Genomic DNA, 25,343 nt, shown 5'->3' on the forward strand with positions numbered 1-25,343 from the left:
TTTCCATTGTATTCTCAGGTGTCATATTAGGTTATTTTTGTCTCATGCTATCAGAGAATTTGTTCAAATCAACGCTTAATTTTGATCCAGCAGTCTGTATTCTCATACATCATACTTTAAATTCTAGGGTTCAGCTGCTCAAAATTCACTGCAAGACGACGTAGTATACTGCTGCAAAACAGATATGTGAGCAACCTCACATTAGAGCACAAGGGATTAGATACACTGGAACTTATGCTCTTGGAAGTTTCTTCTGGAATAACAAAACCATTTCAGTTCTATAAAATATGGGACGCTTTTCTCTCCTACGTGGAAAGGTAATTTGATGTAGAAGGATGGACTCATGTACATTTAGTTCAAGACCAATTTACCTGAGATATGTAATTCAGTCAAATTTTATAGACTGCATGTCAGCAATTGATTAATTTGTATTTTTCCCTCAAACAAATAAGGCTAAGACCTTTCATAACTTCCCAAGCATAATTTCCAGCTCTTCTTCCAAGTCTTCTTAACTATGAAAGAGCAACCTTTAAGAAATACAATTTTCATGTGGGAACTGCAGGTAAGATAGGTTGCACCAAAAGCCTAAAGCATATAGAATTTAGTACATTCAATGTCAGCATATTTTAATTGCTTTATCAAGGAACCACATTATTTTCTGCCAACCAAATATGTTTGCATGTAATTTGTAATTCCTGAGCATAAAAAAGCTTTGTTTAGCTGAGATGCTGCTTGCTTAACATCATAGAAGGACAAAACTGCAGGAAAAAAAGTTCCTGGAGTAAAGTTCTGGGCTTCTGTTTAATTACCACTAAAACAGACATATTACTCAGTCTTAGGAATATAAATATATATTCGCTATTCGGTTTCCAAAACTCACACGCATCTTGATGACCACATGTTTTTTTCAGAAAAGGTAGAGCACATGGTATCTTTTTGGGAACAAAAGGCTTGTTTGTTTTGGTGCTGTGCAAACGGCTTGCCTCTCACCCCTTTCACACTCCTTTTTCCCAGCAACACTAGTGCACACACACACACCTGCCCCCGACACTTCACACCAGCACCTTGCAGCATCATGAATATATTCATGAGTGGAAGAGTGTTGAGAGAAAAACCATGCATCAAACTCAACACATTTCTTTCCTCTGTCTTTCAGACAGACAAACACTCACACGCACACACACATCAGCTTGAAGAAGACGTTGAAAGATGTCACAAGTTGGGCTGCGGACTGCTCTCTATTTTTCTCCCCCTTGAAAAGCTTTTAGAGAAATCACACAGGTAATCGTTATTTAAAATGTAAGTATGTATGAAAAACACCAAGAGCATGAACACACAAACAACTTTCAAAATGCACTCATAAACACATAACTCAAACTAGATGTAGATTAGATGTATATACCTAAAAAAAGTAGTAGTATGTGCATGTCTGTCTGTGTGTGTGTGTATGTGTGTGTGTTTGTGTATGTATGTGTGTGTCTGTGTGTGCGTGTGTCTGTGCGTGTATGTATGCGTGCGTACATGTGTGTGCGCGTGTGTGTTTGTGTGTGTGTGTCTGTGCATGTGGATTTGTATGTGTGTGTATGGGTGTGTGTCTGTGCGTGTGGATGTCAGTGTGTGTGCATGCTTGCGTTTTTGTTTGTATTCCTGCATGTGTGTGTGTGACAGTATCATCCTAAACCAGCAACCCTTCGCTCAACACCACCATCTACAGGCCGATGAGTGTACAGTCACTAAATGTGCACATAAATTAATTTATTTTATACATTTATAAATTTTATAATATTTATACCAAATTTCATGTTCCCCGGTGTTTCGGTGTCCCTGGTATCGTTGACGAAAAATTCAGTAGATGACAAAAAAAAAAAAAAAAAAAAAAACTTTGACAATCCCATTCATGGGTTTCATCAGGTCCCTTTCCACAGGTGTATTAATCAAGCACAATGCAATCTGCATTCATAATCTAGGTGCTTGATTTTATACACCTGTGGAAAGGGACCTGATAAAACCCATGAATATCATAATATCATAATAATATTTGCACTAGCTCTACACAATATGCACCACTGCAGCATTAGCCTCTCGCCTCTTTTGGCGAGAACATGGAACGGTGTCAATCGCCAGTGTGTGGGTAATATTACGAATTCTATTCTACTAATGAAATGTTGCGAGAATGTGAACAAACAAACAACGCTCGTGACAGTTGACGGGGCAGTGCTGCATCGGCACGGAAATTTTATCCTTTCCAATTTAAATATTCAAGCTCAAGAAGGGAAACTCAATTTGTTACTCGCTGTGTGGGAAGTTTTCTGTGTGCAAACATCCAAAGCGCACGCCCAGAAATGCACGTCTCAGACAGCGTGCGAATACTGAATTAACTCTCCTTCACGTCTGCTTGCACTTGAACATGCCAGTTTTGGCGAGTATCCTCGTAAACATAGTCAGTTATGTCTAAAGTGAACATAAAGCATTGAGAAAGATAACGCATGTGTAACAGTATACTGGATCCGTGCATTAGTCTTAAAGTGACAGCAGCCTAATATACCTGCTGCTCTTGGGATAGTTCACCCAAAAAATTTATTTTGTCATCGCTTACTCATCCTCAAGTTGTTCCAATCCTCTATGAGTTTCTTTTCTTCTGTTGAACACAAAAGAAGATATTTTAAAGAATGTTAGTAACCAGACAGTTGACAGTAGCCATTGACTTCCATGGTGTTTTTGTTCCTACTATGGAAGTTGATGGCTACTGTCAACTGTCTGGTGGTTACTAACATTCTTTAAAATATCTTCTTTTGTTTTCAACAGAAGAAAAAAACTCATACAGGTTTGGAACAACATGAGGGTGATTAAGTGATGACAAAATGTACCTTTTTGGGTGAAATATCCCTTTATTGTCAATCAAACAACAAAGGACAAAGAAAAATCGCTCACTGTTCTTGACCTTTTGTAACTTTAATATGGATTAATCTGTGTTTAATTTATACAGTGAAGACTATGCAGTGTTATTTTACATTTGATTACGGAAGGAATCAAATGATTATTTAAGGAATAATTGACGACGGACCATTGAATTATTCGAAAAATAATGCACACCCGAGGTGGTAATGCGGCCACGATGCGAAGCGGAAAAATACAGGATGCAAAACGTAATTTTAGAGCTAGTAACGGAGACTTGAGCCACTGATAGCAGACTAAAGCAGTTATTAGGGACAGAGAGAGAGAGCTTAAGCACGTGTGAATGACCTTAGTCTGTGCGTCTCTCAACAGTGTACGGCACCAGCGTCTACTAAGAGCAAAACTAAGTTTATCTGCTAGTGAGAAACATCATGTAGCTTTTAAATTGCTAAACTATTTTATTGATCAAATCGTCAGAGCATCACTGACAACAAGTGAGTAAGTGTACATACTGTATGTGTGTGTGTTTGAGTGGGAGAGAGAGCGATAAAGAGATATGTGCTTTTCCATTATAACTAATTAAATGCATATATGCAATAGATAATAAAACGTAAATTTGTGAAAATGATGTCTTTTCTGGTACGTTCTCCATTATTAGATGATGATCATTAATTAATTAATTAATTAATTAATTAGCACAGGAAAAAATATATCACATCTATCACATCACTTGGTGTCCCTGTGTATTTTGATGTTCTTTTGTCTTGATGTTTCTGGTTTCAGTTCCTGTGATTTAGTTCCTGTTTCCGTTGTCATCTTGTTTGTTTCCATAGTTACCTTTGTTTGTTACTATGTCAACTAATCACCTACACCTGTCCTTCATTTAGCCCCTGGTCTTCGTCTGTTCTTCGTCTTGTGTTAACGTTTCCTGCTGGTATGTACAGTATCTCTGTTTGGTTCCTAGTGTTCATTAAATGTCAAGCCCCATTGTTGTGGATAATCAAGTCAAACCAGCGTGTGACACTCTGAGAGCATATCATGTAAAGAGAATTTAGCATGACATCTGCAAGTGTGCATCCGCACGTCTATTCCCGGATGACTAGGCAAGATTTATCGGCCATATCAAAATACACAAACATATGTTTGTTTTTGTTTGTTTTATCATGGTTAGGACACTCCATTGACTTGTATTGTTTTATACTAAGCTAATGATATTTTCAATCCTCTAAAAAACCTTGCAGTATTTTATTTCAAGTTATTCAGTATGTTATTATACCATTATCCTCATAGGGACAATTGGCAGCTGCCATGTAGGTAGTTTTGTCCTATAATGCAACTTTGGTCCCTTCAAATTCGGCAAAGCTTGACCCAGACAAACTCGCACAAAAACCCACACTCATTGCTTCTCTCCCACCTTTTTTGTCTTAAAACAACCAGACAAACCACATTCACAAACATCAACAGCCATCCACGTGTGAGAGTGAGCTGCGTGTTTGTGTTCAGATGGCTTCTGTGCCGGTGTGATAATGAGCTAAATGAGTGTATTAGCATGACAGACGTTGCCCTGCACTCCTGACATTTGGCTTGCTCTTTCCTGAGCCTTCGTCCTGCAGGGACACACACACACCCACACAAAGAGCAAATCCATTCAGGAACAAGCTTAAAAACATGCCAACCTCCCTGATCATTCATTGTTACAGCACCAAGATGGAGTTCTTTCGTCTCTAAAACAGTGTATATGAAGAGTTCAGATGCAAAAGCCTCTAAATGCCATCTGAAATTTTCTCATAGAATGATAATTTTTATCAAGCTCGTATATTTAAATTCAATAATTTCACTTAAATGGCAATGAAGATTACCTATTAATTGTCATTTAAGTGAAATTACTGAACTTAAATACACAAGCTTGATAAAAATGATCATTATATAAGAAAATTTCAGATGGCATTTAGAGGCTTTTGCATCTGAACTCTTCATATGTAAAATCAAAACGGCTCCAGAAATGTAAACATTGATTTTTTTTTTTATCGGCTTTATATGGGAAAATTCATTTCACAGATCTAAATGCTCCAGGTTCACTGAACAAAGACAAGAAGCTTCAAAATCAAAAACAACATGTTGCTTCAGGCAAGCCAAACGCATAATTGACCAGCTGCAGATGTACAACATGGTAGAAAAGAATCTGCTTTGAATGAGCTCTAATTAATTTCCTTCTGTAAACATGTATAGGGACCAATGTGCAGTGTTTAAATCAGTTGAATTATTTTGAGTCAGAATGTTTTGAGCACAGCAAAAGCATTTTTAGAGAACACAGCCTTATTTGCTTTAATGTGCGATCTAGAGAGCATTTTCAGGGAGCAATTTAAATGTCTAGCCCAGAAAAGAGTGTTTTTTTAACAGGCTGTTCCTCTCTCATACCTCTCTGGTTGTTGTAACATCTTCCGACAGCTTCCTGTCAGAACGTCAGCTTGTTTGATGCCCACAGTGTCCTGACAGTAGGTCGAACTTTGTTCCTCCCAAAAATATACTTTCCAAAAGAAGCATCCTTCAACAACAAGGAAAGTCTTTTGATTTGAAACTTGATTGTTTTGTATGTAGTTCCATTTCCATTTTGCATTTATTCCCTTTATTCAAAGTGATCCCAGAATGAATGTGAACAATTCATGTTATTCCAAAAAAAATTATTAGTTGCATCTCTGTAATCGATAAATATTCTTTTTTAAAGAATAAATGATTGCATCTTCTCAATTGTTAAGAGTAATGCTAGTAGAAAAGGGATGCATTTTCAGAGAGAAAAACAAGTTACTTTAATTAAAATTTTATATAACAACAAAATGTAATCAAATTAATTTTACATACTTAAATTAAATCACTCAGAAATGCATCGCATTACGCAAGCAAAATGGGTTATGAACGCCAATTCATATTAACTTTATAGCTCCTCACAGAGACATTTTGTTTGCACTCAGGGGCACAGCCGCCCCATTGTAGCCTCAGGGACGAGGCAGGTCGCAGAGGGAAACACTTTCTAAATGTCAAGCACACAGACACATCAGTCCTACACCTATAACCCCTGCCTGTATTTTCTGAGGCAGATACACACGTGCAGACAGACCTGCACACACACACACACATGCAGTTATGTGGTAAAAAACTGTTCGACCCTGAAAGGCGCTGTTGGCGAGTTGTCACTCTCATCAAGAGAAGCAGTGCAGATTATAAGTGAAGGGCTGGCTCATCTCTTATCAGAGTCAACAGCTGTCCAAACCGAATCAGAAGGTTACAACCTTCCTGCACTGATCTATAGCTATGAGTGTGATTAAAGGTCTCACACATTCTTCAATTCTTGCCAAAGATCTACAACGCTGATTGAAGTGTCCTTAGTGTGAAGACATGTCTCTGTTGAGGATGCTGTTTGAAATAATCACATTTTTATGCTTTCAAAGGGAACGTGTCATGGAAAATGTTTAAAATATCTTCTTTTATGTTACACAGTAGACAGAAAGTCATACAGATTTGGAACAAGTGAGTAAATGATGACAGAATTTTCATTTTTTGGTAAACTATTCCTTTAAATCTAATTGATTTACATTGCAGGAAACCTTGGTTAACATTTTAATATGATTTTTTTTTTAAATCCTTCAAAAGTGTAAAAAAAGGTTTCTGCCTGGATTAGTTAAATTTGCTCTTTTCCCACTACAGAAGTTTGCAAACATGACCACATGTCGACTCGCCTCCCTATGAGAAATGACTGTTGTGTTCTGAGGTGCACCTGGGTACCAACAGTGAGAGAGAGCAAGTGGAAGTCAACTGGAAAAATAAGAGAGTGAAAGAGTGAAACAAAGGTATCAGATGTGAGTCTGGGCCCACAGACTCTACAACACCAGCTCTGCCACACACACAGTCATGTATCGCTAACACTGATCAGCAGTCTACATGCACACACACGCTCAGAGCAAGTGTAGATTAAGTGACCGAGGCTGACCTCTCCTTGTTGAACTTGAGCGAGTGCAGCACAGCTGGTCTCTTCTGTCGCAGGTTCCACATGTGAATACTGTCATCGGCCAAAGCACTAACCAGCGCCCCCTACAAGACAGAAAGAGGAAAAGACAGAGAAAGAGAGCGTTACAAATAGATCTGAGTCAGGTTAGACGGCATTATGAATTTTACGCAGATGAAAACGAGGCTGTGAGGGATAGACGTACAGTATTTACAATGGCACGCACTGTATAAAGGTCCTAGATCATGTCATTTTTTAAAATCTTTTATAGAGGTTTTGTCTACTGAACGTTTTTTTCAAAGATTTTATTTTCAGATAAACAATCAGATTGTTGTTAAACAATGGTACAACCCATTGGTATTTTATCCCTCACAGCTGACCCTGTCACTACCCTGACTAAGGTCTATACACACACACACACACACACACACACAATATTTAAACTGTTCAATGTTTCTTTATGAAACATTTTGTAACTTACTGTACACTATCAACAAGATTTTTGTAATATTTTAGCATATATACACAACCATTCAAAAGTTTGGGGTCAGTAAGTTATTTAATTCATCAAAAGTGACAATAAAGACCTGTGTTACAAAAGATTTCTATTTCAAATAGATGCAGTTATTTTAAACTTTCTATTCATCAAAGAATACTGAAAATCCACAAAAAAATTAAAAAAATTAATCAGCACGACTATTTTAAACATTCATAATAATAAGAAATGTTTCTTGAGCACAAAATTAGTATATTAGAATGATTTCTGAAGGATCATGTGACACTGAAGATTGGAATAATGGCTGCTGAAAATTCAGATTTGCCATCACAGTAATAAATTACATTATAAAATACAATAAAGTTATTTTAAATTGTAATAATAATTGTGATAATATTACTGTTTTTATCGTATTTATACGTTAGCCTTGGTGAATTTAAAATTACACACCTTTGGATGGTATGTTTAAAATGATTGAAACCAAGACACAAAAATCTAATTATAATTTTTGCAAAAAAAATTTGCATCGCTTTTTTGTACTGGCAGGGTAATCAGTCAAACACAGCAATGTGGAGGCACTGCCTCTATTACCCTCCTCAGATTCATGCAACAGGATCTCAATGAAAACACAAACTACCTTCCTCTGAAACTTTATTCGCTGATGCTGCTGTTTGACAGTGTTACTTTAAAAAGTAGTGGGGTTTTTCATCAGTCTAGCTCGTATTTCATTACATTTTCTTTGTTATATTTTTGTACTGTTAATTAACATTTAGATGTTCTTCGGAGGTGCTACCTGTCTTGACTGTTTGGAGAAAAACGCCCCTGACACATACCATACTTTGCTGGAGGCAACCTATTCATTCTGCAACATTTCTGGAGGGCTGGAAGATTCGAGATACAGTGGTGGGAGGTGAATATATATGTGTGTGTGTGTGTGTGTGTGTGAGAGAGAGAGAGACAGAACTGAGTGGAAAAATAAATCGAAAGAGAGACAGTGTGGGTGGGACAGACAGAGGGGATGGAGGAGGGATACTACCACAAAATATCTCCTTTCCATCTAGGCACTGGGATATTCAGACCAAATACACACAGACATTGCCTTTCCTCTAGTTGAATATAAAACAGACAAAAGTCTGTGTTTTGTCCCAGGTGTGTGTGTGTGTGTGTGTGTGTGTGTGTGTGTGTGTGTGTGTGTGTGTGTGTGTGTGTGTGTGTGTAGATCTGCCTGTCTAGCTCTGCTTGGTCTGCTGAGACACAAACAAACACACACTGAGACTGAAAATATATACACAAAAACATGCACTAATAAATGTGTGAAGTAACTCGAAATAACATTTTAGCTAAAATAAATAAATAAATGAAGCCCTGCCATTTCAACCACATCCCTCACCTAAAACATTCCCAAACTGTTTTTAATCATTACACATTCTTAGAGTAGAAATGCATCTTTACATTTTATTTACATCATCATTTCAAATAAATAGTATATGATATTTCAGTTCTTTTTGACATGATAAAATTTACGAAATTTTTTTTTTCATAAACCAATTAGATCAAATTAAGTGACTGAATCATTTCATTCACACTGCTTTTAACAAATTAGCTAAAACAAATGTATGACAGTTTCATATGATGTAAATGTGTTTAACTTTGACCATGATTACATTTTCCCAAACAATTTTTTGTTATTTCAAGCTTTCCTGCAGGTCAACTCAGAGCATGGTGCTACTGATGCAAGGGTCATTGGTTTGATTCCCATGGAAAACAATAACAGAAAAAGCACATTTTGAATGCACTTTCAAGTCACTTTAGATAAAAGCAACCACCAAAGGGTCTAAAAATAGAAGTACAAAAAAACACCATATTTACAGTGTGTCAAATAACGAGCTTATGACTTCAAATTTACCAACTAATTTCAAGATGTTTATTCATAAGTATTAAATATGTAAATCTATTTTTATCTTACCAAGCGTTTACTGTATTTTGCCTTGTTCCAAGATTTTTTCTTTCACTTATTTTAAGAATAAACCTAACAAAACATGATGCATTAAAAACAATGTGTTTATTATTTTCTAACATTTAATATCTTTTTTTGTAGTGCACAACTGAAATATGCTGACTAAAATGACAAAGTGCTCTAGTGTTCTATCCTCCAAACAAGTCAAGGCAAAATGAATTCAAGAAGAAAAACCTCGATAAATAGCCAAATATTCCCATGAACGTACAGTGAACTAATAGTTTTGACACTAAGAAGCACAATCTACAAGACAGCTTAATGTAAGAGATCCCTGTGGTCTTGACTGTGGGCAACACTCAAGGGAGAAAATGGTAATATCAGCTTCCTCTGTAGGATCCCTCCAGGCCCACTTTGGAGGACAAGAGGGTTTGTGGCAGCAAAGGCTCTGGGTTAAGGGATCATCTAAGCCTCTTGAGGCTTCATCCTGGATTATTCAAACTGCCTCTTGAAGCTCCATGGGAATAGGCTCTCGGCATGAGGTTGAGCAGAACACAGAAAGAGTGGGAAAATGTGAAATACTCACTTCATTTATGAGAAACTGTAGCTGGATGACGGCTGATCCACTCTCGTGCTGACAGTAACACTCCACACCGGGTCGGCCGAATCTGAAAGGGTTCTGAGTCAAGGAGAGAGTCGGGAACTCAAGGCTAACAATAGTGACAGTTTTGGGTCAAAATCTGAACATGGCACTTACTGTTTCTGCATTTTATTCTAATTTTTTTAATTAAAGGCACTGTTCCAGTTAAATGCATGTCAGTCATTGTTCACCCTCTGTGGACATACAAGTTAATTACCTCTGCCAATCTCTCTGGCATTGCTGCTAGCAATGAAGTCTGTCAGTCACTTGTCAAATCTGCTCTCTGAAAGCTGCTAATAAAACATAGCAGCCCACTTTATAAATATTATTGTTGTTTTGACAACATTTTCCAAAGTCATAGACTCTCCCTGTCTGAAAAGACTGTCAAAAACCCAAATAATGTGTACTAATACACATCCATCTTTAAAATATGTTTTTCCATGTGGTAATTGTACCAAAATGTAATGTTTCGTGTCAGTTTCAGTTTGTGTTCCATGAATTTTTGGTTTGTATATTCCTGGTTTTCCTGTGTTTTCTTACTGTTTGTGGTGTTATTGTCACTAGTTTGTTACCTTAGTTACTGATTATGTTGTACACCTGTTTCTATTTTAGTTCTCGTTATCCTGTGTATATATATATATATATATATATATATATGAAGAGTTCAGATGCAAAAGCCTCTAAGTGCCATCTGAAATTTTCTTCTAGAATGATCATTTGTATCAAGCTTGTATATTTAAGTTCAGTAATTTCACTTAAATGCCAATGAAAATTACCTATTAATTGTCATTTAAGTGAAATTACTGAATTTAAATATACGAGCTTGATAAAAATGATCATTCTAGAAGAAAATTTCAGATGGCACTTAGAGGCTTTTGCATCTGAACTCTTCATATATATATATATATATATATATATGCCCTCAGTTTGTTCTGCCCTGTGTTCGGTATTGTCTTTACATTGTGTGTTTATGTGAAACTGTCATGTTCTTATTACATTGTAGGATCCGACCGTATCTCCTTGTCTTCATCTGTCAAGCCGTAACACAAATACTACCTGTTCCTCACTTGCAGCCAAATAAGAGAAAATTGAAATATGACAATCAATGTATTTTATTAACATATAGCCTCTATATATAAAATAGTGCAAGTATGTTTTATCATATATATATATATATATACAGTGAGGAAAATAAGTATTTGAACACCCTGCTATTTTGCAAGTTCTCCCACTTAGAAATCATGGAGGAGTCTGAAATTGTCATCGTAGGTGCATGTCCACTGTGAGAGACATCTAAAAAAAAAAAAATCCAGAAATCACAATGTATGATTTTTTAACTATTTATTTGTATGATACAGCTGCAAATAAGTATTTGAACACCTGAGAAAATCAATGTTAATATTTGGTACTGTAGCCTTTGTTTGCAATTACAGAGGTCAAACGTTTCCTGTAGTTTTTCACCAGGTTTGCACACACTGCAGGAGGGATTTTGGCCCACTCCTCCACACAGATCTTCTCTAGATCAGTCAGGTTTCTGGGCTGTCGCTGAGAAACACGGAGTTTGAGCTCCCTCCAAAGATTCTCTATTGGGTTTAGGTCTGGAGACTGGCTAGGCCACGCCAGAACCTTGATATGCTTCTTACAGAGCCACTCCTTGGTTATCCTGGCTGTGTGCTTCGGGTCATTGTCATGTTGGAAGACCCAGGCTCGACCCATCTTCAATGCTCTAACTGAGGGAAGGAGGTTGTTCCCCAAAATCTCGCAATACATGGCCCCGGTCATCCTCTCCTTAATACAGTGCAGTCGCCCTGTCCCATGTGCAGAAAAACACCCCCAAAGCATGATGCTACCACCCCCATGCTTCACAGTAGGGATGGTGTTCTTGGGATGGTACTCATCATTCTTCTTCCTCCAAACACGGTTAGTGGAATTATGATCAAAAAGTTATATTTTGGTCTCATCTGACCACATGACTTTCTCCCATGACTCCTCTGGATCATTGGCAAACTTAAGACGGGCCTTGACATGTGCTGGTTTAAGCAGGGGAACCTTCCGTGCCATGCATGATTTCAAACCATGACGTCTTAGTGTATTACCAACAGTAACCTTGGAAACGGTGGTCCCAGCTCTTTTCAGGTCATTGACCAGCTCCTCCCATGTAGTTCTGGGCTGATTTCTCACCTTTCTTAGGATCATTGAGACCCCACGAGGTGAGATCTTGCATGGAGCCCCAGTCCGAGGGAGATTGACAGTCATGTTTAGCTTCTTCCATTTTCTAATGATTGCTCCAACAGTGGACCTTTTTTCACCAAGCTGCTTGGCAATTTCCCCGTAGCCCTTTCCAGCCTTGTGGAGGTGTACAATTTTGTCTCTAGTGTCTTTGGACAGCTCTTTGGTCTTGGCCATGTTAGTAGTTGGATTATTACTGATTGTATGGGGTGGACAGGTGTCTTTATGCAGCTAACGACCTCAAACAGGTGCATCTAATTTAGGATAATAAATGGAGTGGAGGTGGACATTTTAAAGGCAGACTAACAGGTCTTTGAGGGTCAGAATTCTAGCTGATAGACAGGTGTTCAAATACTTATTTGCAGCTGTATCATACAAATAAATAGTTAAAAAATCATATATTGTGATTTCTGGATTTTTTTTTTTTTAGATTATGTCTCTCACAGTGGACATGCACCTACGATGATCATTTCAGACCCCTCCATGATTTCAAAGTGGGAGAACTTGCAAAATAGCAGGGTGTTCAAATACTTATTTTCCTCACTGTATATATATATATATATATATATATATATGTATATATATATATATAGGAGAGGATATCAATAGGATGCTAGCTTTGAAAGCATGAGATCCCACCCTCCCTTCAGAGCATCTCCAAAGCCACGGCTTCTTCAAAACACATGAACACACATAGCAGAGTCTGCAAACTGCAAAGTGTCACGAGACGGTGTTAAATTACCAAAGCACATAGCATTACAAAAAAAATGAACGTAAAAGACTTACAGAGCTCTTACTTGTACCACCTGACTGCTGCAGATTCATTATGCAGTAACATAAATCCACACACATAAATCCGAGTCTGAGGACGTGACAAGTTGCCATCTCATAATTATTGTTACGACAGGGCGTGAACGCAGCATAAGAGAATGACACAGACCAAAATCAGAGACGACAAATAAGAAACACCACGGCAGGTGTGGATTTAAAAGTATGCCCATTTTCCGACCTTATTTGTAAATTAAATTAATTTTCCGATCCTTCTTCTTAATGTTTACATTAGCTACGTTTTTAACCCATGTTGCCAGATAATGTAGCCTATAGCCTACTAATTGTATGTCAAAAATGTAGGAGAATATGTTTTCAACAAATTGTTTTGTTTGAGAAAAAACAAACAATAAAAATATACAGTTAAGGCTTTTATTTTTGTTAATTTGATTTAGTTGATTAGTTTGGCCTCAACTGCATTTTATGGTTTTCTATAAACGATCTGGCAAACAGTACCTAGTTTTTCCGCTTGGGTGAGCACCTCCAAGTAGATAAACTGCTCATACGCGTTATGTTCCACCTCAAATGACAAGAAAATGTATATTTATGTTCATATTAAGAAGCAAATCCCCAGACTCATTCTCTTGAATGGCTCGGGTATTGCAGAGACCAGTTTATGTTGAGCATGCACCGATGCTGCATGCACAAATATCCTGGAGGGTTTGGTCATTTACACACAGAAGCACATATTGACAGAGAAGAAGGGGGACAATAACGTTGTCATAGTATTATTTAATATATATTTGTTTTAAATTAAACAATATTTGTAAACACCTGAAAAGAATAGTGGTAAAAGCACATGTATTTTAAATTACACAAGAGCCGAGGCAACTAATATCAGTCCAGACCCATGTCCGAAGCACTCGTCAAAGTTTTGGACCCGAACCCACTCGCTCCGAGTCCGATCCAAGTGGACCGATTGAGACCTCTATAATCAAATCAATCAAATCTTTCAGAAAGTGTATGAGAGGCGCAGAACTTGAGAAAGACACCTGTCATTTTGGGTAAAAGCAATTATTGAAATTATTGAAATAAAAAAAATTCACAAAAAAGTCACATTTATTTCAGAAAATGCTCACAGAAAAGTAATTTACAATTCTTTGTTCTAAAAGTAAGCATTAACCTCATTAATAATTAATAATAAAAACTTGCACCAGAAAAAGCCATTTTATATTAATGCCAACTGACAAATAGTTGGTGAACACTTTGTAATTTCTCAGCAGGCTCATTGGGAGCCTGGCACGTGGTGTGTGAATGTCTGTGTCTGTGTTTGTGCTGTAGAGATATAATTTGATGATAACCTCAACTGGGAACCTGGGAACTGCACACATTCATATTTCCACAGCAAGGAGTGACAGAGAGAGAGAGAGAGAGAGAAAGAGAAACGGAGGGAGGCAAGAGAAAAACGCCTATACGCATATGCAATCAGGGCGGAGGAAAATAACAATTAAAACAGATTCAAAGTGATCACTAGAGCTCAAACTGCTGGCACAGACACATGATGCAGAGAGCAAAATACAAGCGTGCATAAAATAAATAAATAATGGAGTCTCACACTCGGAAGGATTACAAACACAGACACACAAATGTCTGATGTTTGTGTGAGTATTATGAGAGAGAAATGTTAATTATAGAGATGTCCCGATCAAATTTGTTTGTGCCCCCGGTCTGATCCGAGTCATTGAATATTGAGTATCTGCCGATACAGAGTCCAGATCCAAGTACTTCAAGTACATTAACTTACTAAAGTAATTATATTTATAGGCCTGTATGATAGATTTTATATTATTGATAAAAGTATATGAATGACTTTTGAGTGATAAAAAAAAAAAAAAAAAAAAAAAAGGGCGCATCAAATATGCTAAACATGGACGCTCAAACGAGTGTGACGCGCGAGAACAGCAGGGACATTTGAATGCATGCAACGCACTTTTACTTTTAAAGGCGGTTTGAAAACTTACTTGAAGGTGCATGCCGCCACCTACTGCGTGACCCCTGCGTGACAGCTCCGGGTAGCCGATACCGATCAGTTAAAAAAAATGCTTGATCGCCCCGATACCATTCCTTGAGATCAGCTAGGGACATTCCTAGTTAATTATAAATATTCCATATTTAAATAATTATAAATAGTATATTTTAACATTCAATAGTAGCAAGTAAATAAATAAATATCCAATCAACTCCTTGTTTACATTTACATTTACATTTAGTCATTTAGCAGATGCCTTTGTCCAAAGCGACTTACAAATTAGGACTGAATTCAGCGAGTCATCATAAAGAGGCAAAAGCAACAACAACGCAAGAAGTGCTCAAAATACGAAGTTCAGGTATTATTCAGAGTAGCATAAGCCTGATAAGTGATGTTTCAAAGGGAAAGGAAATTATTATTATTTTTATTTTTATTTTATTTTTTATAAGGTAAAGTGCTCACGGAAGAGATTGGTTTTCAGCTGTCTTTTGAATGTTGTCAGGGATTCTGCATTCCGGATGAGGGTGGGGAGAGCGTTCCACCAGCATGGAACTGTGAATGAGAATGTTCTGGAAAGTGATTTTGTGGCTTTCTGTGATGGAACCACGAGACGTCGCTCGTTGTCCGATCGTAGGTGTCTGGTAGGGATGTAGACTCGTAGGAGTGAGTGAAAGTAGGAGGGAGCTGAGCCTGTGATAGTTCTGTAAGCAAGCGTCAGTGCCTTGAACTTGATGCGAGCAGCGAGAGGTAGCCAGTGCAGAGAGATGAACAGAGGAGTGACGTGGGCCCTCTTGGGCTCGTTGAAGACAAGCCGAGCTGCAGCATTCTGGATCATCTGTAGGGGTTTGGTTGCACATGCTGGAAGTCCAGCCAGAAGAGCATTGCAGTAGTCAAGCCTAGAGATGACCAAGGCCTGGACGATAAGTTGTGTTGCATGCTCAGTTAGAAAAGGCCTGATCTTCCTGATGTTGTGCAGTGCAAACCTGCATGATCGAGCTGTCTTTGAAATGTGATCTGTGAAGGTCAGCTGGTCATCAAACGTTACTCCAAGATTTCTGACCGATCTTGATGGGGTGATTAATGATGACTCTAGCTGGATGGTGAAGTCGTGCTGTAGAGATGGATTGGCAGGGAGGACGAGAAGCTCAGTCTTTGCCAGGTTGAGCTGCAGGTGATGTTCCTTCATCCATGTGGAGATGTCTGCCAGACAGCTTGAGACCCGTGCAGCTACTGTGGGATCATCTGGTTGAAAGGAGAGGAAGAGCTGCGTGTCATCAGCATAGCAGTGGTAGGAAAAACCGTGTGCCTGTATGATGCGGCCTTGTTAATCCATCTCCTTGTTACAGAAACACTGTTGCCCTGAAATGACACTTTTTAAGCTGCATTTTAAAGTTGCACTGTAGAGTGCAGACAGAGCAGCCTTCATCCATCACCTAGAGGAATCCAGTACAGTCATTCAGTGGCTCATCCCGTACATCCATCACAGACACTTTGAAGTGACAGGGCTGGAAGATACCAGAGGAACTTGTCTGTGCTGATAAGGGCACGCCTTGAATCCTCATTTGTCCTCCGACCACCTGTACCCGTCTGCTTTGGACCCCCATTATGTAATGAGGAGCAATCAGCTGATATGGTGAGGTCAGGGGCAATCGGTGTGGGCTCAAAAAATACAAATAAAAAAAGAGAGAGACAAGAAATACTGGCAAAAAAATGCTAATGCATCAAGGAGAGGATCAGAGAAGTATACTGCTGAATGAATGACAGCACAGATCTGCAAAATGCCAAAAATTCCCTGACATCAGAGGGCAAAGCAGAATACAGAGTGTGGAGGGAAGAGAAAGACACTGCTGACTCTATGCCCACACGCAATAAAATCCAGTGGGCTGTTCATGGCTATAAAGAAACGCCTTCACAAACAGCAGTGAGCACCTTAAGATGTTGCCATCCATTACTAGACAGTAACCATGCATTTAATGTATTTATTATTATGGCTCTGTTCCAAAACCTAGTGAGCTACCTAGAGAGGCAGCATTTTAAGGCTCCACAAGGCAAAATCTTGCTTTGACCAAATTCAAAAGGCTTGGCATGTATCTTTGATAATGCTTAGTGAAATGGCAAATGAGGTGATAGGAACATTGATTATATACTTATATTACATTTAATAATGGAAAGCATCTAAAAACAGGTAAGTGTAATTAAATATTGCTTTGCATTTATCTTACCAACATGCTAACCTCAAATTCTTCTGAAATCCACTTCGAGTCGAGCCTCATTTTGCAACTGGGGATGCTTGATTTTAATACACTTACAGTACTAATGTTTTGCTGTTTTTCCAAAGCTGTCCTGTTTTTTCAAATTTGCATACATGAACATTTTTCTTTTCTCCACAGTCTTGGCTTCCTTCCATGTGATATCTTATAACAGCTCCTGTGTGTTATATGGCTTGCGCTTTAACAGCCATGATTTTCACACATTTTCACATTGCTGGAAAAGATGCACACTATGTGGCAAAAAAGAACTGACCAAAAGGTGAACTGGTTGAATATTAAACACAACTGTCAATAAAAAAAATAAAAAAAAATAAAAATCTATGCAACAGATAAAGAGATAAAACAGATGACAAACAGACAGATCCATAGATGTATCTTTACTTGGTTTTGGAACAGAGTGTGATATTCATGTGTTTGCGGCTATATCAAAAGCATTAAGTCAGTCAAAAGTAGGCTAAAGGAGGGACAGAGAAAAAAAAAGAAGAAACAGAAAGCAGCCTAGGGGGTCAATAGTGACGTTTATTCTGCTCTGACGTCAAGAGTGTCCAGTCATGCTTTACCCTAAGAGAGACAAGACAACATGCAAACACATGAATATGCACACAGAGAGCTAACGTGTTAGACTGAGTTCCAGTGATGCTAACAACTGAGTCTGAAACACAAGCATACTCTCTCCTTCTCTCCCATGCTCCTGGGGATGATTAATTTGTCTAATACGCTTTCTAAATAAATAAACTCCAGAGGCACGTTTGATTTATTGGGGACCCAAACAATTAAAGTTGCAAGCACTGTGGCTGTCGCTGCAACAAACTGCCTTCACCTTGAGCATGCTTCAGTGCACATACGCTCTCAAACAAGCCACTCTGCAGATACACTTGACACACAGCGTGCTCTATTAAAACATCCTATACTCAGCAAAACCATATTCAGCTAACATACAACCTGGGATGATTCATTTTAATACATTTGCTAATGTTTTGCTGTTTTTCCAGAGATTTCCTGTCTCGAGAAATTTGCATACATGGGCAGTTTTCTTTTCGCCACAGTCTTGGCTTCCTTCCATGTGATATCTTATAGCAGTTCTTATGTGTTGAATTAAGCATGATAGCTTGCGTTTTACAGCTATGGTTTTCGACATAACATTTTAAAATTGCATGAAAAGATGCACAATTTGTGACAAAAATGAACTGACCAAGTGGAAAAACTGGTTGGATATAAAACTCAACTGTCAATCAAACATTTTTGTCTATGCAATAGACAGAGAGATAAAATGAATTAACAACAAACAGACAATATGATAGATAGATAGATAGATAGATAGATAGATAGATAGATAGATAGATAGATAGATAGATAGATAGATAGATAGATAGATAGATAGATAGATAGATAGATAGATAGATAGATAGATAGATAGATAGATAGGAAGATGGATTGTTAGATAGAAAATTCTGACAACACCTGTATTACCAATAATATTATATATAATTTGCGGGCATCAGGGAGACACTATCAATATGCAGGGTAGGGTGAATTCAGTTTGATTGGGACACTTTTTTCCAGTCATCTCAAAGGTAAAAAGTGTCCCAATCAACCTGAATTCGCTTTTGAATGTGCGCTCGTTTTTAACTTTCGCGATTAGGTGTACTCTGTGTATAGGGAACGGTACTGACTGCACATTTTACAAGATAAGATATCTGTTAAAAACACTCAGGATATGTTGCACACCACAATCCTCCGCCATCGTCTTGTCAGTCATCTCTCCTTACTTTTGTCACGTGAAAAGTGAAATCTGACTCCTGCTGCGACTCTGCAGCTCAAGCTGGCGTTTTCAGTTTATAATTGTAGCGTCCGATATCCAACTGAACTAAATGGTTTTGAATTCTTTAAAAAAGCTAAATGATAGATAGATAGATAGATAGATAGATAGATAGATAGATAGATAGATAGATAGATAGATAGATAGATAGATAGATAGATAGATAGATAGATAGATAGATAGATAGATAGATTTACTTAAACAGTAAGAAGTATAAAAAGAAAGTCAAAAGAAAGAAAGTGCTGTGTGCATCATTAAAAGCCTCTCTCCCTGTAGGTGGGTGTGATTGATTCCTAGAGATTGGCCAGAGAGTATTAATGACCCTGTTCTTCAAGCTAAATTTAGATCGTTCACCACTCACAGAGGATGATGTAGACCCTCTAAAACACACACGCACACAAATACAAGAGCTAGGAAGCTTGCAATGGCAAAAGAACAGAGAAGAGAGGGACAGGCCAAATGAAAAGCTTTAGTAGCCAGAGGCCAAAAGAATACATATATAGTGCAAAGTATTAGCAGGACACTCTTTAAAGTTTTTCAAGGACTTGTCAAAATTACAAGTTTGTCAATGAGTTATATAAGCTGAATCGGTTAATGAACAAAGTCTTTATTAAAACAATCTGAGGCTGGACACACACTTGAAGATTTAAGCCCGATTTGCAACCCCCAACGATCTGGCTTCTCGCAACCGGCTTTTTGTCCCCAAAAAAAAATTGCATTAGTCATTCTCGTAATTTTAATGCTCCCGATCGCATCGGAGGACACATGATCCCAAATCTTGATCAGGCTGCGTCTGATGTGATACCCACCACAGCCAATGAGAGCAAGCAAGCTTCACCAACCAGATGAGTTGAAGAAAACTTGGCAGCCACAAACATGCCAAGAAAGTGGAGTGTTGAGAATTTTTCTCCTTCGTTTTTCTTCTCGTAAAACAAAACTCATGCCTGGAGAACCAGCGGATTACGTTGATCGTCCTCCCTTTATTTTTCTTCAAGTCATGTTTGATCTCGCAAGTCTCCGTGAGATCTCGTTTCACTGTGAAAATGCCCCTAAATCGACAGGTGTGTGGTCTTGCGGTCTGGACGAATCTTCTAGAATGCTATAGATTATAATGCTAGAAATCGGTTAAAACTGCCCTTATGTCTGTGGTCGCCCACAGTTTTAAAATCGGTTAAGATTTGAAAATCATCTAGTGTGTCCCAGGCCTAAATTTGTTTTGTTTTTTTAAACAAATCATATTAACATCCAATTCAAAAGACTTTAGAGAAAATTTGAGATATTACCAAATCAAAGATTAAAACAAGGATAGCCTATACAACGTTTGGACTTTGCTACAGGACATTAATACAGCTCAGAGTGCTTTATCTCATTCATATGAGTCTGTGAAATGTCTTCTGACTGTATCTCTAATATCAAATGTGCTTTGCGTTTAAGATGAATAGATGAAGACAGAATCGATGGCTGAAAGAGGGAGAAGCACACTGGGTATGGTGAATGAAATAGGATATTGCTACCCATGGGAAACAACAATAGACATTCCAAACACCAAATCAATCAACATTTAAACATACATACGGTGAGGCTGTGAACTGTGCATGATGCTGGATCTGATATAGATCTGATATATATCTGATCAGAAGTCTTAAATTCATTATGGCTGTTGAATAAATGTTTTGAAATCCAAGGTCCTGTTAAAATGCATGGCCCAATGAGGTAATGCTGGACTAGTAACTGCAATGCATTAATGTACTTGAAGTGTGCACCAAGCACTAGGAAAATACAATTATTGGATAGGGACTCCGTATCGGCAGATATTCAATATTCAATGACTGAGATCGGGGGCACAAAAACCTTGATCAAGTTTCGGAATTAATTAACCACATTTTTAAAGATAAATTGATAAAAAAAAAAAAAAGATTAAAAAAAGGGCTAAAATAGTTATGAACAGTGGCCTGAAACTAACTGATTCACAAGAATGAATAAGACAATATGAGAGAGATGATCATTTAAGAGAACATGGTCGATCACAATTCAAAGCTGGTTACTGGTAAACTGGTAGCTGGTAAAATACAGTTTGTAGCGTTACTTCCATCGGTAAGTTTATTCCCAGCACTGGAATGCGCACACTGGCAAAACCTCATGCTTTTTGGCAAGGCTGTCCACTCTGACTTCAACAAGGTCATGGCGCAAGCAATGCGCTCACAATAAAGATGGGTAATATTTAGCTTTTAATTTAAGAAATGGAGAGCCAACTTCCACTGAGAGACTTTACTATGCCTTTCCCCCTGCAACGTTTCCTTCTAACGCTACAGCAAAATCAACTGCTCTTTCACTTATCTTATCTGTCCAAGGACACCATATAGCACACACACAGTCAAGATTTCCAACACTGGAGCAATTCCCAGGGCATAGTGCCGATAAGTCAGTCATTAAAAGGATGGGAAAGAAGGAGGGGGAAAAAAAGAGGAGAGAAGGTGAGTACGAGAGACAGAGGGAGAGACAAATGGGGAGATGGAAGAGATAGATGAAAATAGTAATGGAGGGAGAGGGTAAAAGAGAGGGAGAAAGAGGAAAGGGGATAAATGAAGAAACGATAACTGGAGATAGAGAAGCAGGTATAAGAACAGAATGTCCTTAAGTGTTGGCACTTGGCAGGTAAAACATTCTGTTCTGGTTCTTGAGGATTTAAGTGAGTTATGAATTTGCCTTTGTTTTTCAGATTGGGCACAGAAGAAAATGATTAGCTCCTTTTCAATTAGCATCAACAACTTGTGAATAAGTTGAAAGGTTGTCCGTGGGTACCAGGCCAAGTTTATCCAAGCTTTGGTCCTAACCAGCTCCATCAGTTAGTGAAAATGAAAATTAAATGTGAATAATGAAACATACAGGCAGTAAAACGTGAAAGAGAAAGACAAAGAATTTTTTTATTTTTTTTTTAAGTCACTTTTGAGTGCTTACAAATTGTTGCTGACCCTTCACAACGAGCCCGAGGGTGAATCAAAAGCCAAAACATTAGCGAGCCTGTGCACTGACCCATTATACCTCAGTCTCTTCCAGATTCTAGAAAATTCCATCAAGGACAAAGCTTCTGTGTGAAGCCAGCAGCACTATTCAGCTCTTCCCTCTACCCATGAGTCAGCATGCTGCCTGGACAAGAAACATCCTTCAACACTATCTAAGAAATGCCAACTTGCTGCAGTATCTGTTCTTTCCTTTATTCTGTTCTATTTTCTCCAAACTCCTAATGTCCCTTTATTTCTCTTGGTTTTTTATTAAAGGGATAGTCCACCCCAAAAAAGAACATTCTGTCATTATTTACTCATCCTCATGTCATTCTGAACCCGTATGACACAAAAGGAGATGCTTATCAGAATGTCTATAATAGTTTCTATTAAAAAAAAGTGGATGAGGACCAAAGTCTATTAAATTCCAAAAAGGACACACAAAAAAAGCATCACTAAATGACTTAAACATTACATTGCCACTTTAGGCCATATGGTTGTGTGAGGAACAAAATGAAATTAAACGTATGATTCACAGAAAAAGTTGCTTGACATATGTGATCACCGTTCAATTGCATTGAACAGACAAAGAGCAGCTATCACATTATGCAAAAACCCTTTTTGTGTTCCACAGTAAAAAGAAACTGTGAGTAAATTAATTGTATTTTTGGTTATAAGCTATAAAAGAAAAGACAAACTAAATAAAAGAACCAGCTGTAATGCTGTAAACAATCTGTCGATAAGCTACCGCTTGTTACGTTAGATCGTGTTAAACCTACACCACTTCTTTTTTTTCTTTTTTTTGTGCATTTTTATAATCTCCTCCAGCTGTGATCTCTTCAACTGCACCCCATTAGCAACAAAATAAACCAGAAAGAGAAAACAAAATGAGTTTGCCGCCTCTGGAAAAGAACAGTTAGGCACAGCTAAAGGCTGTATGAATCTAACAGCCCTCCCCTGAGATGTACTGCGTCTCCCCTGCAGCAGACAGGGGTTAAGAGCGTATTTCAAGGACATGACTATCGCTCCCAGATACGAGACGAGTCCCAATGGGACGGGAATACTTCAACGGTTAAGCGATGAGGTTTTAGCACCAAACACCTCCAAAAAACAAGCTTAATGCCAACTGATCATACGATACCCTCACACACCACTTATATGGCATTTCAGCCAACGCAAATTACCGTGAATGACAGTCTCCTGATTTTCTTGACCTTTACAGTGCCCGTCCTCCTGCCATATCGCATTAGACGGCGCGTCTGCATCAGAGAGTACGTGGAGCGGAACATATGGACACCGCTGTGAATAATATAATTACCATCTCCTACAGTCCACATTGACGGTCCACTAACACCTCATACGCACAACACGTGAAAGACTAATGGAGATGAATGAGATGAGCAAGGGAAAATAAGACGAGGAGTAACACTAAGCAGTTTATATACATAGAAGACAGAAAGACAGATAGGGAAGAAGACACTGAATAGTTTAGTTGTAAGCCAGTTCTAACTGGTGCTTCTTCCAAAACTTTCACAAGTCACTCGCATTTTCTACAATCTACAAGGTCTCATCTATGCAAGAGAGCTAGATAACATTTACATGCAGACAAAAATAAGAAGAATTTGCAAAAAACACTTGATTCAAGTATGTAAGTTTACTGTGACATTTGGCCGCCATGCCATTATTTATGGAAGGATGGATGGATGGATGGATGGATGGATGCAAGCATGGATGAATGGAGGATGGACTAATCATCCTCTTCATAAGAACAGTATACTGTATACCAAGTTGGTGCACTTGTATTACTTATGAAGGAAAGAAACTGCAATGAGTAAAATGGTGCCTCCAGTCCAGCATGGCTCTAGTAATGCAAGTCTTGCCTTCTAAATTAAAATAAAAGAGCCAACCACCAATTGGTAAAGTCATCATTTCATTGCAGATGTCATAACTGAATTTTGTTTTTAATGCTATTTTAGCATAAAAAACAACATTTATGAGATCGTTCATTCTTGTTACGAAACTGCTCCGAGACTCAAAGAGGAGATCCAAATGCAGCTTTATTTATATAATCCAAAGGCATAATCCAATAAACAGGCAATGGGTCAAAACACAGGTAGACAGTCCAAACAAACAAGACAAAACAAAAACAAGACAGGCAGGGGTCAGAGGCAAGAGAGTAATCCAAGGAACAGGCAAGAAATCCGAATAAACCAAAAGACAAGAAACCCGGGAAACCGCTCGGAATTGCAGTGTAACACTTAAACAAGACTTCGCGGTGAGTGAATGAATGAACATGGTATAAATAGACAGACTAACAGGATAATGAGGTACAGGTGAGTGTGATCAGTGATGATGAGTCCGGGCAGTGAGTTATGGGAAATGTAGTTTGTGAGTGATAATAGTCTTATGTGGAGTGCCCTCTGGTGGCTCTCAAGGGCACTCCAGCTGGTGACCGTTACAATTCTATTGCTTATTTAAAATATGTTATTAAAGGTGATTTTGGCCAGCATTTTTTGAGATTGTAGTATTTCCCCATTAAAATAGATAGGAGTTGTGGAGGTGTTGCAAATATGGTAGTCAGGTGAACTGACTTTCCTTGAAAAGGACTTTGCATTGACATACATTGTCAGGACTCAACAATAAGGGTTTTTTCAGCCGAAACATTTTTTACTGGCTATTTTTAGTAATGTGTATCTTTATATTTGCTAGAAATATTTATATTTTTCAGTTTTCTTTATAAAATTTGTGTTTGCTTGAGATGTTTAAAAAAGAAAACTGCAACAATCTGGAGACTAATCAGCTATAATTACAATTACAAAGAATATTACTCCACTTTTTAAGAAAGTGGCAAACTTTTATGGAAAACTATGCAAAACATTTTGACTGGTTTGTGGTTTTCAAAACATTCTGTGGATTTCAAGATTATCACAATACAAAATCTGCTAGTCACCTTGATAATATTACAAAATAAGGAGAATTTGCAAATGTTTAAGTTTGCAAGGCATAAAAATGGACATCCAAGATCAATGAATATAAAAAGAGGCAGCATTGGCCCAAAAGGGCAAGTGGGTCATCCCTATTGTTAAGCCCTGATTGTACATGTTGAATCCTAAACGGTCAGACAGTCTGAATTCTGTCCCAATCTGACTAACTGGATCCAGCTTTGGCATCAATGAAAACCTTCCAATCTCTCTTTCTGATATCCCAGTCTGCGTGGATGTGAGTATTATGCAAATGCTGT

General features: G+C 38.1%; 1 protein-coding gene and 1 long non-coding RNA gene across 5 annotated transcripts in view; one reads left to right on the forward strand and one right to left on the reverse strand.

Annotated features, from left to right (window-relative positions):
* The window catches only part of LOC309482595, a 475,034-nt gene that overhangs the window by 64,276 nt on the left and 385,415 nt on the right, over positions 1–25,343 (forward strand). The gene's annotated exons all lie outside the window — the stretch shown is intronic.
* stxbp5a (syntaxin binding protein 5a (tomosyn)) overlaps positions 1–25,343 on the reverse strand; it is an 89,035-nt gene that overhangs the window by 45,559 nt on the left and 18,133 nt on the right. For all 4 annotated transcript variants that reach the window (XM_082147849.1, XM_082147851.1, XM_082147850.1 and 1 more), the window contains exons 3-4: positions 9,932–10,013; positions 6,881–6,981 (exon numbers count right to left, since the gene is read on the reverse strand). In XM_082147849.1, the coding sequence (XP_082003975.1) occupies positions 6,881–6,981; positions 9,932–10,013 (183 nt within the window). The remainder of the gene's footprint in view (positions 1–6,880; positions 6,982–9,931; positions 10,014–25,343) is intronic.

This window comes from Leuciscus leuciscus (assembly GCF_965113295.1).
Source record: "Leuciscus leuciscus genome assembly, chromosome: 19".
NCBI lineage: Eukaryota > Metazoa > Chordata > Actinopteri > Cypriniformes > Leuciscidae > Leuciscus > Leuciscus leuciscus.